The following is a 13,869-nucleotide window of genomic DNA, read 5'->3' as shown; positions in this document are numbered from 1 at the left end:
TCACTAATTTGCCTAACCTACCTATCCCATTTTGGCCACAGCCATTGTGCACATCAGTTCATATCAAAGTCATATCACCACAGACTGCTTTGTGCTTAGATTACATTTGCTATTTGTGCTCAATCAGACTTTTAGTTTTAGTGTGGTTGGCCATCACAATCTGGATGCTGAATGTTCGGGAGTTTAAGTTTCGATGGAATGCAACACATAACATAAATATACAGTTTGTAGCCGATTGTTAAATCACTTTCTTGGCCCTACACACTACATTCCAATCTTGACCAAGTCAGATTACTCCACCCTAATTTGACCAGCTGCCTTAAAATGATACATAGGTAAAAGGTATGACTTTAGACCGCCATTCTTCAATACAGCTGGCTTATGCAGGGTTAATTGAATTTAGTGAAAACAGAGAATAGAGGCTAGTCTGTGAGTCGACATTGCCAAAAAGCCCACCTCCAGACTTGAGGTCTAATTTCTGCAGAGCCTACTGTGTAGAGATTCTGTGGCAAAATATCAAGGCCACAGGTAATTCATCTTCTGGCTCTAGCCCTGCTTTGCAACCTAATTAAATGAATAAAGATGTGAAGAAATCTTCATTTCCGTAGGGATAAACACATTGCTGGATGGGAAAGGTACGAGGAAAGGCTGGCTTTGTAAAGCAAGAATAGAGGCAGATGAGAAACCACTGGCTGGGAGATAGTGAATGGCTCAACACTTTTGAATAGTAAGGGAAAAACTGCTCTGATTTACATGCAGCTGCAGTTGCTGGCTCATTTGTTTTGATAATAGCTCATCCTGCACACAGAGCTGACTCCACCATATATATCTGAGTTAACAAACATTTCACTTCTTGTGTTAATACACCACATTGAAAGCGTTGGGCATTATATGAGACAATGAAGAAGCTTGTGTCATAGACACAAGACACACTCGAGTGTACTGGCTGACAGTTTAAATACTCCCTGCATCATCAATGAAACATCTGGCTTGTCTTTGGTGTCTGCTGCAAACATAAGCAGTCTTTCTTACAACTTAGTTCCCTCAATTTCCTCACTCATCAATTTTAAGGGGTATGCAAATGGACAGTTTCTCCAGCATCCCTGGGAGAATTCATGGTTACAACAACAGGGCAATAAATTCTCATTATGTTTTTTTCCCTTGAAAGGCAGAAATTGAAGTTTTGATATTTGGGTTTAAGGTCCTAAGCATTTGGAACAAATAGGGAGATGTTGCATAGGGATGATAGGCTTCCAGCCTCAATCAGGTCCCCCCAATCTCCCAGCAAAAAACCCCACCCATCTACTGGCTCCACAGGGAGTGTCAATGATGAAGTCAGCCACGGAGAGCGACGGCCCTGCACCGCTCTGCTCAGCCTTTCTGCTTTATGGCAGGCCCATATTTCACCAGACTCATTCTCCAACGTCCACCGTCACTGTTCCCTGCATTGTCAAGGGGGGCGACTCCCATCATCAGATCGGTGATTTCACAGCCTGGTGGCAGCAGCACTTCCTCGCTGTAGCTGACTGAAATGGCCCCACTCCAGACAGCTGGGTGACCCCTCCTTAGTAGCTGGCTCTGGTTCTTCTCATCATGCACATGTAAAGATGATCTAGTTTGGGATTTATTCTAAATGATGCCAATATTTTTGGGAGGTGAAAATGTGTTTATTTTATTTTTTATCAGAAGAAAGTCCAGCTGCGACTACACCCCTGTTGTATTTCAAAAGATGAACAACCTGTCACTTTGCTTTAGGGAATAGTATGACGTTTACAAAATATCTATAGCCTTTAGTATGGCTAACAACTGGAGGGGGAACTAAATGTTAAAAAAAAAACAACCTAGCTGTGACCAGACTTTAGTGTGAGTTATGTTTACATTAGACACAAAGGATGCTACTTTAGTCTATGCTATTTTTATGATTAAAGCTAGAAAATCATAAACAACCTTTCTGTATCCCAATCATCATTTCCACATTCAACTTTTCAATTTCAGCTTTTGTTTTAAATTAATGATAAAAGGCTGATTCCTACTTCAAGTCAGAGCAACTCGTTTGATTTTAGTTGCTGTTAGGGTGATAATGGCATCTTACAGAGAGATCATTCAACGCACAAAGCCAGTGGTTTCTTTTAGGTCACCAGATCTAAGGGCTATCATTAACAGCAACCACTTAACAGAGAGGCAAATGGACAATTTTTCAAATAATTACGAGCATAATTATTATTTACTCCATTTTATTTCTGATTCTATTTTAAGCCAGCATGATCATTAGCTGCCCAATTTGCAGGCTGCAGATGCACACTCACAGGGGCAGAATTAAACGACTCACTCCCACACGCTGACTGACTCTTTCTTTAGGTCATTTGTTAAACTCAATTTGAACATTTTCTGTGTAATTCTTGCCATGAGCTGTATTTGCAGGTCACAGTTAGAAGAGAACGCCTTTTTCATTGCATGAACATTCACATTTTACCCAAATGTCTGTGTAAGTCTATGAACATCAGGGAACAGTTATAAAAAAATGTTGGGTGTTTGGATTCCACGTGCACATCTGTGTCTGAAACACAAGCATAAATGCATGCCTATGTGTTTGCATAGACCGATGTCAGTACAACTTTGTCCAGTCAGTAGTGTGTGTGAATGAGAGTGTGTGTGTGTATTGGTGTATTTAAGAGCATGAAAGGGCACTCTATCTCTGAGAAATTAAACACAAAGGCCCACTGTGCACTGTCATACTATGCCATTTATATGCACCTTACTTTGTTCTTTCACACAACCCTTCTGTTCTCCACTGTTGGCATGACTAATGACAAGGAAGAGGTGCTTAACAGTAAACTTTTTGTGTAAATGTGGTATTAGCTTTGCAATTAACTCAGTCGTGATTTTCATTAGTTTTTCCAATTACGAGACTAGGTTTTAAAATTTTATGATGTTTGAACTACAATACATCTTTCCTTGTGAAACCCAAATACATTTGCAATCTAATGCATTGCCTTTCATAGATGACTTAAAGCAGTTTCAGTTGAAAGAAAGCGTTATCAGTTTGATTCACATTTCAGATGCAGCAGATACTTATTACTTAAAGATATGAATATTTAAATAAATCATAATCATCCTCTTATCAGCTGTTCATTGAGTTGAAGGATAAATCTATTATCAGTGTGTTTACAGGTGGTTCCTGCTGAAGTAATGCACTCAGTGGCCACTTTATTAGGTCAGTAAGTCACATGATAGCAAATCATTGCATTTAGGCATGTAGACATGGTCACGACAAACTGCTGAAGTTCAAACTGAACATCAGATGGCAAAGAAAGATAATTAAAGGGAATTTCAATGTTGCATTTTGATTGGTGCTAGACTGACTGGTCTGAGTATTTCAGAAACTGGTGATCTAAAGAAATGTTCCCACAAACTATCTCTAGGGTTTACAGCAAAAAGCAAAAACATTGAAAGAGCAGCAGTTGTCAGGATACAAGACGTAAAAGGAGACTGGCTAGAATGCTTCAAGCTGATGGGAAGGCAACAGTAACTGAAATTACACTCATTACAACCACGGTATGCAGAAGCAGATGGGCGACAGCAGCTGAAGACCACACCACTCCTGTCAGCTAAGAACACGAAACTGAGCACAGGCTCACCAAAATTGGACAATAGAAGATTGGAAAAAACATTACCTGCTCTCAATTTCAGCTGTGACCCTATCACCCTATTGGATGATAGGGTCTGAATTTGGTGTAAACAACATGAAAGCATGGATCCCTCCTGCCTTGTATCAGTGATTTAGCCTGCTGGTGGTGTAATGGTGTAGGGGATACTTTCTTGGCAGACTTTTTTTGGGCTTAGTACCAGTCCAACAGAACACCACTGGGATGTGGTGGAACAAATCTGCAGCAACTGTGTGATGCTATCAAGTCAATATGGACCATAATCTCTGAGGAATGTTTCCAGCACCTTGTTGAATCTATGCCACGATGAATCAAAGCACTTCTGAAGCCTGAGAGGATCCAACCTAGTACTAGCAAGTTGTATCTAATGGAGTGGCCAGTGAGTGTATTTCAGCAAATATAAAGGAAGTTGCCACATGTTTGTTAAAATGGTGAGGTTTATGTACACTAATCCAAGATCCAAGAAATGTTTAAAACAGTGAAAAAAAAAAGTGCAGCAGCAGACTAAATGTTTTTTGATTTTTTTTAATGTATTATTTATTTGTTTGTTTTGTTTTAGCTACACAATGTCACAAACAAGCCAGTGCAGCGCCCGTACAGGATCTTGGAGTACATTTGCTACAATAAGAATTACAAGTCAGGATAACTTTGATCCCCGTGGTTCTTACTCAGCATCATTAACCGAATGTCCAGTATAAACTTATGTTATTCATTCAGTTGGCAATTAGGTCAGATCTCCTTTTTTGTAAGCAGAATGAAATTATGAGATGCACGCAGTATGATTTGCAAAGCAGAATATACAAAAGCGCTACATATCGTCAGCCTTGATTTGTTATGAATCACTGACTATGTTCTGTAGTTGACAAGCGGTCCTGTTTACCTGAAGACACAAGTCTTTGCTGTCAGTGCTTGTCACAAGAGATTTCCATGCGTATGGCAATTACAGTGTTTGCTGGTTGCTGCCAGTGGGTCCTTTGGGCTTCTGTATCACTGTATAATTTCTTTCCACATAGTAATTCTATCACTCTTAAAACGAAAGAAGAGGGAAACGATAAAGGATAACAACATCCACAGATAAATCCGTTTAAAATGCATTTTGTATCTGGGATGGTCACCAGTTTGAGGAATGTCTAGGGAGAAATTGCATTTGCTGCATGTAAGTTCAGAAATAAATCCAAAGTTCAATGTAGGCAAGTAATATCAATTCTCCATTTTCATGTTTTTGGATCAGACTTTATAAATACTTAATTGTAAAGAAAAACAAAGGTCATGTAGTGCCCCTGGTGGACAGTCAGTGTGACTGGTGGTCCACCACAGAGGGCCAATGCTTCCACCTACAGGCAAAGTAAGTTCCTTTTTAATTTGCCATTTTAACAGTGTTTAAATGTGGCTGCAGTACCATTTGCTGTGTGTAATGTATTGGAAACGATTTAAAATCACATTTTAATGATTGAGTACAACGTCTTGATTAAATGGGGCAAATATGAGAAAACAGTCAAACAGGAAACAAATAGAGTTTTTGCAAATCAACCTCCTTCAGGAAAGCACAAAATAATAATATGAAAAACTATTTGCAATCAGTGGAAGGAAAATCTTAGAACAAAGTTAACAGCCTGCATTTATATAGTAAAGTTTGGTGCACTTCGGTCTTTCACTTCAGCCGAAAGAAAACCTTTTTGTATGTAAAGTATCACCATACTATAACCAGTATATGTAGTATATATTTCCAGTGGAAACATAATTTGTTACAAGCCATAAAATGGATATGTGTTTGTTTGCTCGTCATGATACCTGACAGTGAAGCTTCCTAAGGGCTCTTGTTTCCTTCTTTAAAAAAAATAAATAAATACATTGAATTTGGAGTGAGTGTGAGGGTTGCTAATCCATGCCATTCACCAGCAACTGTACCTGGAATGATTTCAAGCAATAATATTTTTAACCCCATATTCCACTTCTTGGACTTGTGGGGGTATCCTGCTCCTGCTTATGTGGCCTGATCAGCAGGCCACATAAGCTTGTGTGTGACTCATGTAACAAACCCCCCCCCCAAAAGAATCTTTCAGCTAAAACATGCACATGACAAAATAACCCAATACAATAAGTGCAGACTGTAATCTGTGAAGGATAAATGAAGGTAATTGGTACGTGTTGGAGCTTTTTATTTCATGCTAAAACCATCAGCGCCTCTCTGTGGTCAACCTGCCAAACAGCAAGATGCTGATTCTCTGGCAAATGGAACATTTGCATCTTACAAATGGGCACACCCTAAATTGACATTCAATACAAAACAGTGACTTTTCTAGACAAACTGAAGATCAGAACACAGAACACATGTCAGATATCTGACGCTTTTTGTTTTTCTAAAAGTAAAATAACCATTACAACTCATTTAAACCTGTGATGTAAATCTGATGTTTTTTGGTGGAAAATAAGCATGTCAACAAGAAGCACCTAGTACATCAAAGAGGGCCCTCCAAATATATTTCCACCTGAAGGCTTGTAATAATGCTCTTTCTTACTGTAACAGTTACACACCATTCAGTACTGCAGCTTCCTTTGATTTTACAATGCAATCACTGATGAACTGCATAGAATCATTAATGAGGTTTTAGTTAGGTTTTACAGAGTAGCATCATCTAATATAAAGTTACAAAGTGACACTGGATCTTTGGTTTAAGTCAAAAAAGAAAAGATGAAGCAACTTCCTAAATAGTTCATCATTCTAACAGTACATTAGTATAATAATATGTTCATTTAAATACTTCAAAGGTGGTTATAACCTTTTTGACCTCGTTTGTAAAACTTGCTACAAAAACATGCAGATTGACATATTAATATCCAGCTCATAGAATGGAGCTACTACGTCTTGAAAACTACTTTCATTTGAAGAGTATAAACACATACGAAACACGTGTAAAAGACTACAAATGATTAGCATGTCCTTTAATAGAGGAAGGCAAAATTCCAGCTTCCCATATATGTTAAGAGCTATTTGTTTGCATAGTGTAAGAAAGAGTTGCTTTTTAAGAATCAACCCTGTCAATAGAGATTGTTAAGATCTTCACAGCCCGGTTGTTCAGCCTTTGGCATTGCTGTGACTTCATGTCCTTGACCTTCTGTCTTGAAAATTCTACATCTGGTTTTCATTGTATTGTGGGCTGGAGTACTGCTCCTGCATTGCTCCAGCTGCAGCACCCATAGCAGCCTGCTGGGCTGCTGCTTGGACATGAGGGTTCTTCCAGGCTCCAGTGGCCCATTCCTCCTGAGCTTTAGTCATGCTAGCCCCACTGCCCCGGTAGAAATTATGGATCTGCAAGCAAAGTGGAATAACAAGTCATTATCAAGAAGCAATTATAGACTAAAAGTAAAGTAGATTTAATTACTTAAGTTGATGCAGACATAGATTAGATACTTTATTTCCTAATCCTTAATTCTGTAGACCTAAACCATTTGTATAGTGCTGTAGATACTTAAAAGGATTCTCATTTTAGTGGTAAACCCAACAGTGCTGCTCTGCAGGAACGAATAAAATTAATCAAATTTCTGGAATGAACATGGCCTTGAAGCTACAGATAAATAATTTTGAAAAATTCAATTTAATAGAATTAGCCTTTATAAGGAATACCTATCTACTTTCCTCCCTTGAAGTAATGCACCAGTAAAAGTCTTACCCTGGTGAGTGCAATGAAGGACAGACAGGCCACAGCAGTGAACATGATTGTAGGGACCAGCATGATCAGTGCGATCAAAATATTATAGCTGAAGAAGGAGATAGTAGCCAACCAACCACTGAAAAAGATAGAAAGGACCATTAAGGCAATGAAAAAAAGAGGATTTCATTTTAGAATCTTAACACTACAGGAATCTGCTATTGGACTGACTCATATTACCACTGAACATCAGGCTGTCAAATGGCAATGATTTTGTAGACTTTAAATACTTTAGTATAAAGTTTAAAAGTTTTATAGCTTATGCATGAGGGTATGGAATTGCACATGGTGACATTTATAAACTTTATGGAGGCTGTCATAATATTAATTTGTGATCATCAGCCTGAGTAAGGTGACATTTTGAGGATTGCTTTAACAGCCTCTCAAAATCTAATAACACGACTATCATAAAAGTTATACGAGGGCTATATCTGATGGTCCATCACTATCATGTTAATGAAAGCAACAAAGTCTTCAAAAATACATCTCAACTAACCTGAACTTAAACTATTTATGCACTGAAAACATACTTGTTCTTTGATATATTAAACAATGTCCAATTTTAATGTTCAGATTTATTTGCACAGCAATTGATCAAACATGCACGTATGCTGGTAAAAATGTCTGCCAGACTGTCTGTGGCATTTGTGTAATACCATTTATTGTTTTAGAATTAAGTTAAAATTGTTTTAGTGTCAGAACAGTTAACTATACAAAATATAATTTTAATTTTCATAACAAATATCTGAATAGATTAATAAACACAAAAATATGCCTTTCCAAATTTGAACATTGTAAGTCAAATGTAAACAAATTAGACATACAGTATATGACATATATAAGTATTAGTATATAAGTATATAGTTTACTTCTGTGACTCTGAAGAGGATAACGCTCCAGAAACAATATATTGTTTGACCGACATTGTCATAGTCCTTCAGTCCTCCTGGTACTTCTGTCAGTCTTTCTCGCTCTCCACCTTGGTGCTCTCTCTCTCTCTCTCTGTTTGTGTGTGTGTGTGTGTGTGTGTGGTAACAACACCTTACCTTTCAGAGGTGTGATCCTCTTAGTCCCCTCCCTCCAGCCTGGCGCACCTGTAGTAATCAACTCACCTACTACTCATCTGGTGATCAGTCAGCTCCCTTCAAATACTGAGAAAATTCCTTCAGCAGTGGTAGATACTCACTCCTGTTCTGTAAGTTTATCAGCTGGGTCCTTGTGTGTTTCTCTTCTTTCAAGGAGTCTTCTCTGTTTTCCTCAAAGAGGATTTTTGCGTGTGAGTGTGAGCTGTTTTGCTATCGAGTCTAAAGACAGCGAAATCTATCTGACCATCGGCTTGTATACTGTACATAGGATCTGTGGAGGTTCCACAGAAAGACACTGTAACACATCACATGGCTGTAAATCATGGGTGTCCAACTCCAGGCCTCAAGGGCCGATGTCCTGCAGGTTGTAGATGTGTCCTTGATCCAACACAGCTGATTTAAATGGCTAAATTACCTCCTCAGCATGTCTTGAAAGTCTCCAGAAGCCTGCTATTGAACTAATCATTTGATTCAGGTGTGTTGACCCGGGTTGGTCACCCCTGCTGTAAATAAATTCACCGAACTGCATTCTAAGTCTGCGTTTGGGTCCCGTTTGCTCTTGGAGTATGACGGGCATGTTTGGGCTTGTAACCTTCGTTAGGGTTACCATTAAGCCAACAAACCAAAACATGTTAATCAAAAAATAAAGTTACTAATTTATATTAGAAGTGTTGCTGGAGCTTTATTCTCTTCAGACTTTATACTCTTCTCTGCACCTTGAAAGTAAGTGAAGTTGTGCCTGAAACTTCTGCCCAGCCTTACCATACTCCCCATCCTGGGATGCCTATGCTTTGGATGACACTAATCCCAACTTGAGCCATGAACACAAAGAAGAAGATCATGAAGTTGAAAGAGCTGTCACTCCTGTGAAGAATACGAAAAAAAAAAGAAGACTATTAAGCAGTTACATATGTAAAGCTAAATTTAGTGCTATATACTGTATGTCTACATGTTTCATCATCTACTGTTTTAAACAAAGACAGTTTCCCCTACTCGACATCAATATCTCTCTTGGCAGCCCAGTCAGCAACTACATGCTGCTGCCATGTAGTGTGTCAGCTCATGAGACAATATATTCATGTCAGCAGAGCATATGAAAATTGCACTACCCTTCAGCGAAAGGTTAGAGAATGTTCTGAGTGTCCTTCTGTCCCTGAAGGGACATTTATCCCTGTTGCTACTCAGCACTTTACAAAAATGGAGGACAAATTAGCTTAAAGACAAAAAAAGAGCAGACCACTATTTTAGATGTGTATTCTTCTTAGTTAGAATTTAATCTATGTAAGACTCAGAGTGAGTTTGTTTTATGTTTGTTTTCTGTCATATTTAACAATGTCCAATTTTCATGTTCATATGTGAAAGAGTATATATACATTTTTTTATCTAATAAACCATTTATGAAAGGTTCATGTACTGCAAATGCTAACTGTTTCCATGGAATAGTGTGGTGAAGTGACCCAGGGAGCTATCCACGACTGGAAATTTTTTTTCCCCCTGTGAATCGTGATATAGATGGATCTTGAGCTGCCTTGTCACAGTTGGGTCCTTACCCAGAGGGGTTAAATTTCATGTCATATTCCTGTTTATATGAAAAGACATCTGGACATCTCATTTAAAGCTGCATCTCAAAGACCTCTCTTAATTTTGGGCTAAAAACAACAACAACCATGAACTATTTTTGTGTGAAACTATAACACATAATATTTAAAAGGTCTTAATACTACTGTATATGACATCTAAAACATAACACAACTTCATTCCAACTAACATTGTTAAAAACAGTGCTTGGTATTATTGTATTACTTCATGTTTGACTTACTTGAAGGCCTTGTAGATGGGCCTGAACCAGCAGACATACGAGCAAGGAGTGAACATGAGGACCCAGATGATGGCCATGCCAAAGTTGGTCACACCACCTCCACCAAACATCCAAGCAAAGCAGCCAAAAAGATTCACAACAAGTGTGGCACTGTTAACTGTAAGAACACAACAACAACAACAACAACAAAAAATCAAGCATTGATGCAAAAGAAAAAGCCCTAAAAACACCTGTCTGATACATAAACATGCATAACTACAGACCAGTTTGGAAAAGTAAAGAGGAGACAGCCAACATTTACATAATATGACTAAAAGATGACCTGTGCTCCCCAAATAACTTTTTAGCTGAAGTCATTTTCTATTACCAACACTTGGCTCCATTTCAGCCTCTGCATTCACATTCCAGCTTTGGTTTTTAAACTAAACAAGAACTCTATGTCAGTTTCAAATGCTGGTCTTTGGGGAAATTTTGAAGAACTTTACAAGAAAAAGAGAAAAAAAGTGAAGCACTGCACAGGTGGCACATGACAGCTATTTGGAAAACACTTTCCCCAATGCACAGCACAGCAAAATTCCTGTTAGCTTAGAATGATTTTCACAAATTAAATGAAGAAAAAGCACTCGAGCACAAAAATAACAAGCCGTGTGTGCATCATGGCAGAAGGCAAAAATCTGAGCAGATTGGGACTTTCAATACCTGCTTATGTTTATCTTTTTTTTTTTAAAGAGTCACCCGCAAAAAGAAATTCAGAGCAATTATAAATTCTTCAGCGTGACAGATGCTTATTTCCTGCTATAACAATTTTTTTTAAAAAAAATAGCATGTAAAAGGTAAATATTTAAAGAATGTAATGCTTGTAAATCGTTTAAAACATGTATTTCTTTCTGCAATACACAAAAAATCATATCAAATGCTGAAACTAATTAATTGGTTTTGTTTTTGTAATACTGATTTTAGAACTTGTTTTAAATTTATTGCGTCACATTTCAAGACAGAGTCATGTTTACAACTGTGTTGCATCACCTCTTCTTTTAGCAGCAATCTCTTTAATGAGTTAGAGAGGCAGCGGAGACCAACCCTTGTAGCTTTCATAGCTACATGTTTTCACTATCTTGCCCGATGTCAGATTTCAGCTCCTCAAAAATGTGTGGTCTCCTTTATTGTATTTTTTGTTTCACAATGCACCAAATTTTTTCAGTGGGTGACAGATCTGAACTGCAGGCCTTCCCATACTGATTCTCAGCCTCGTCCCTTGTGGTCAAAGACTTCTCTGGATTCTCTTAATCTGTTTTCTTATATTATGCAATGATGGTAAAGAAAATCATAAATTCTTTAGTTTTCCATTGAAAATGTCACAGTTAAACTATGCTTTTTAACCGTTTATATTCACAGTCTTTACTGGTGAATCCCTCCCTATCTTTACTTCAAACACTTACTGATTCTCATCTTACCCCTATCACAATATGGCCCTTTTGCCAAATCACCAACTAACAAAATTCACTTCTGAACTTGCCTCATTTGACCAAAACTGTTTGCAAGCATTAACAATCTTGTTTCATCTTTAATACTTTTTACTGCATATTGGTGTATTGCCCTGCTCCTTATAGCAATTCTGACACTGACTCCTGTGTCAATGATACATCAATTTTGAGCTCTTTCGCACCCTTCCTCCTGCCCTCAGTTCTCTTGCATGAATTCATGAACAGGCAGGAAGTTTCAGAGTACAGCAATGTCGCAAACACCACTGTACTGCATGTTTATAGTGCAGTAAACTTTGATGAAACTGCTCCTGGCAAAGATTGTTCAACACAATTTTACTGTGGCTGCTCTGCTCAAACCAAGGCCATCTGGTCAGTGCTGTGACTCATTAACAAATAAACCAGTCAGGACATTACAGCCACAGCCCATAAAAAATCTTCTTGGACCTAAAGGACCCTTGTAAACCACTGCCCTTCTGTTTCATAGTTGTTATCATCAGCTGATCACAGAGGATAAGACACTTTATGGGGCCTTCAGGAAAATTATTTTTTTCTGTTGTTCTGTTATAGCCAAGGCAGAAAAAAAAACTGTTTCTCTCCTGAAACGTAAGCTCCGAAGTTTGTATAGGAGTTGCATTGTCATGACAGCTTTACATCATGACAATCAAACAAAATAACATATAACTTCAGTTTTATTCACTTACGCATCCACAGATGGTACATTTTCTTGCACATGCTGCGATGCTGTTCAGGGATCTCCTCAAAGTCTTGGTAGAAACACGGCTTGAGAGGAATGAATCCAGGCAGCGGGGGGAAATTTGGCTCTGCAATAAACAGTTCAATACCAGTTATAACACTAAATACATTCGGATGAGTACTGTTTTAATTTCGACTTCATTTAGTCACAGTTTATTTACTGACCGGCCATTGGGAAATACTGTAAAGCTTGCTGTTTCGAGTAATCCCTCTTTCAGACTCTTCAGCCTGTGAAGTTAGAAAACATTTCAGATTAATATAGTGTGTATAGCACTTTGCATGTGTTTCAACTGCATGTCACTGGCAACGGAGGAAGTACAGTGAAGGAATGGATTCTACATCACTGCCACATAAACACAGCGTACTTTAGAGGAAGGAGAATGTTACAAATTCAACGTCTCCGTCGACATTCTGCCGGGGGATTTAATGTGTGTGCTCTCCCAGTCATGTCCCAGTGGTGCTGATAACACTTTAACGACTCAGTCCTTCCGGTTTCACAGAAACATAAATCAGGCAATCTGCCCCCAAACCCAGTGACGAGCAACAAGCAAGCCGCATTTCATCGAATGAAATGTTCCAACACATATTCCCTGCACATGTATTTGAACTGCAGAGCCAGGAATTACGGATTCGGCAGGAAACATAATCTGCTTACCTCCCCCAGAGAGCAGCCGCTCCTCTCTTTAACGTGCTCTACAACCGAAGCTTCACCTTCGCCTTAAACAGATGAAATCCAATCGGACGGAATCTACAGGTAAACTATTAAACTATTTCAAGACTTTGTTTTGCTCTGTATGACTACAGGAATCGATCCTAACTATGCTGTCTGTCGGCCAATCACCGTGCTTCAATCTGCTGTCACTTTGATTCAGACCAATGGCCTGATTACTCTAATCCTTGACGTTGTATTGTTGACCCAATCATTGTTTGGCTCTCTGTCCATGGTGCTGAACACGCTGCTAAAACAAAAGTGGCGTTAACCACCGTCCTCAGTATTTACAGTTGTCCTAAAGCAACTTGCAGACATTAATTGTGAACTGGAAACGTCTAATCAGGTCACACCTCTAATCACATCAGCAGTGGCGATGTTTGAAAAAACAAAAAAAAAAAAAAAAAATTGTACGCTGTTTAAGAAAAGAAAAAAAAGACAAGAGGGAATTCCTTCATAATGTAGAAATCCAGCTTTACCAAACTCCGCGTGGTGTAACACCACCATTAGGGTCACTTTCCTTTCTAAACCTAAGCGTGAAGCTTGAGATAGTTGTTCGCCTAAACACTAAAATGATTTCAATTCTCCAGCTGGAGGTGCTGTTTCACTGCAGGAACCGACACTGGAGGAAAACGATCTCTTCT

At 38.6% G+C, this 13,869-nt stretch overlaps 1 protein-coding gene across 1 annotated transcript; it reads right to left on the bottom strand.

Moving 5' to 3' along the window:
- Window positions 1–5,807: 5,807 nt before the first annotated feature.
- On the bottom strand, window positions 5,808–13,376 carry LOC134630765 (secretory carrier-associated membrane protein 5-like). The gene is made up of 7 exons (XM_063478407.1): window positions 13,172–13,376; window positions 12,682–12,744; window positions 12,465–12,584; window positions 10,280–10,436; window positions 9,223–9,324; window positions 7,337–7,454; window positions 5,808–6,975 (listed from the first exon to the last, which is right to left on the bottom strand). The coding sequence occupies exons 2-7, from the start codon at window positions 12,686–12,688 to the stop codon at window positions 6,796–6,798; spliced, it is 684 nt and encodes a 227-aa protein (XP_063334477.1). The 5' UTR covers window positions 12,689–12,744; window positions 13,172–13,376; the 3' UTR covers window positions 5,808–6,795.
- Between the last annotated feature and the right edge of the window lie 493 nt (window positions 13,377–13,869).

Source organism: Pelmatolapia mariae, linkage group LG1, assembly GCF_036321145.2.
Source record: "Pelmatolapia mariae isolate MD_Pm_ZW linkage group LG1, Pm_UMD_F_2, whole genome shotgun sequence".
NCBI lineage: Eukaryota > Metazoa > Chordata > Actinopteri > Cichliformes > Cichlidae > Pelmatolapia > Pelmatolapia mariae.
This window is presented reverse-complemented; position numbering and strand designations above follow the sequence as displayed.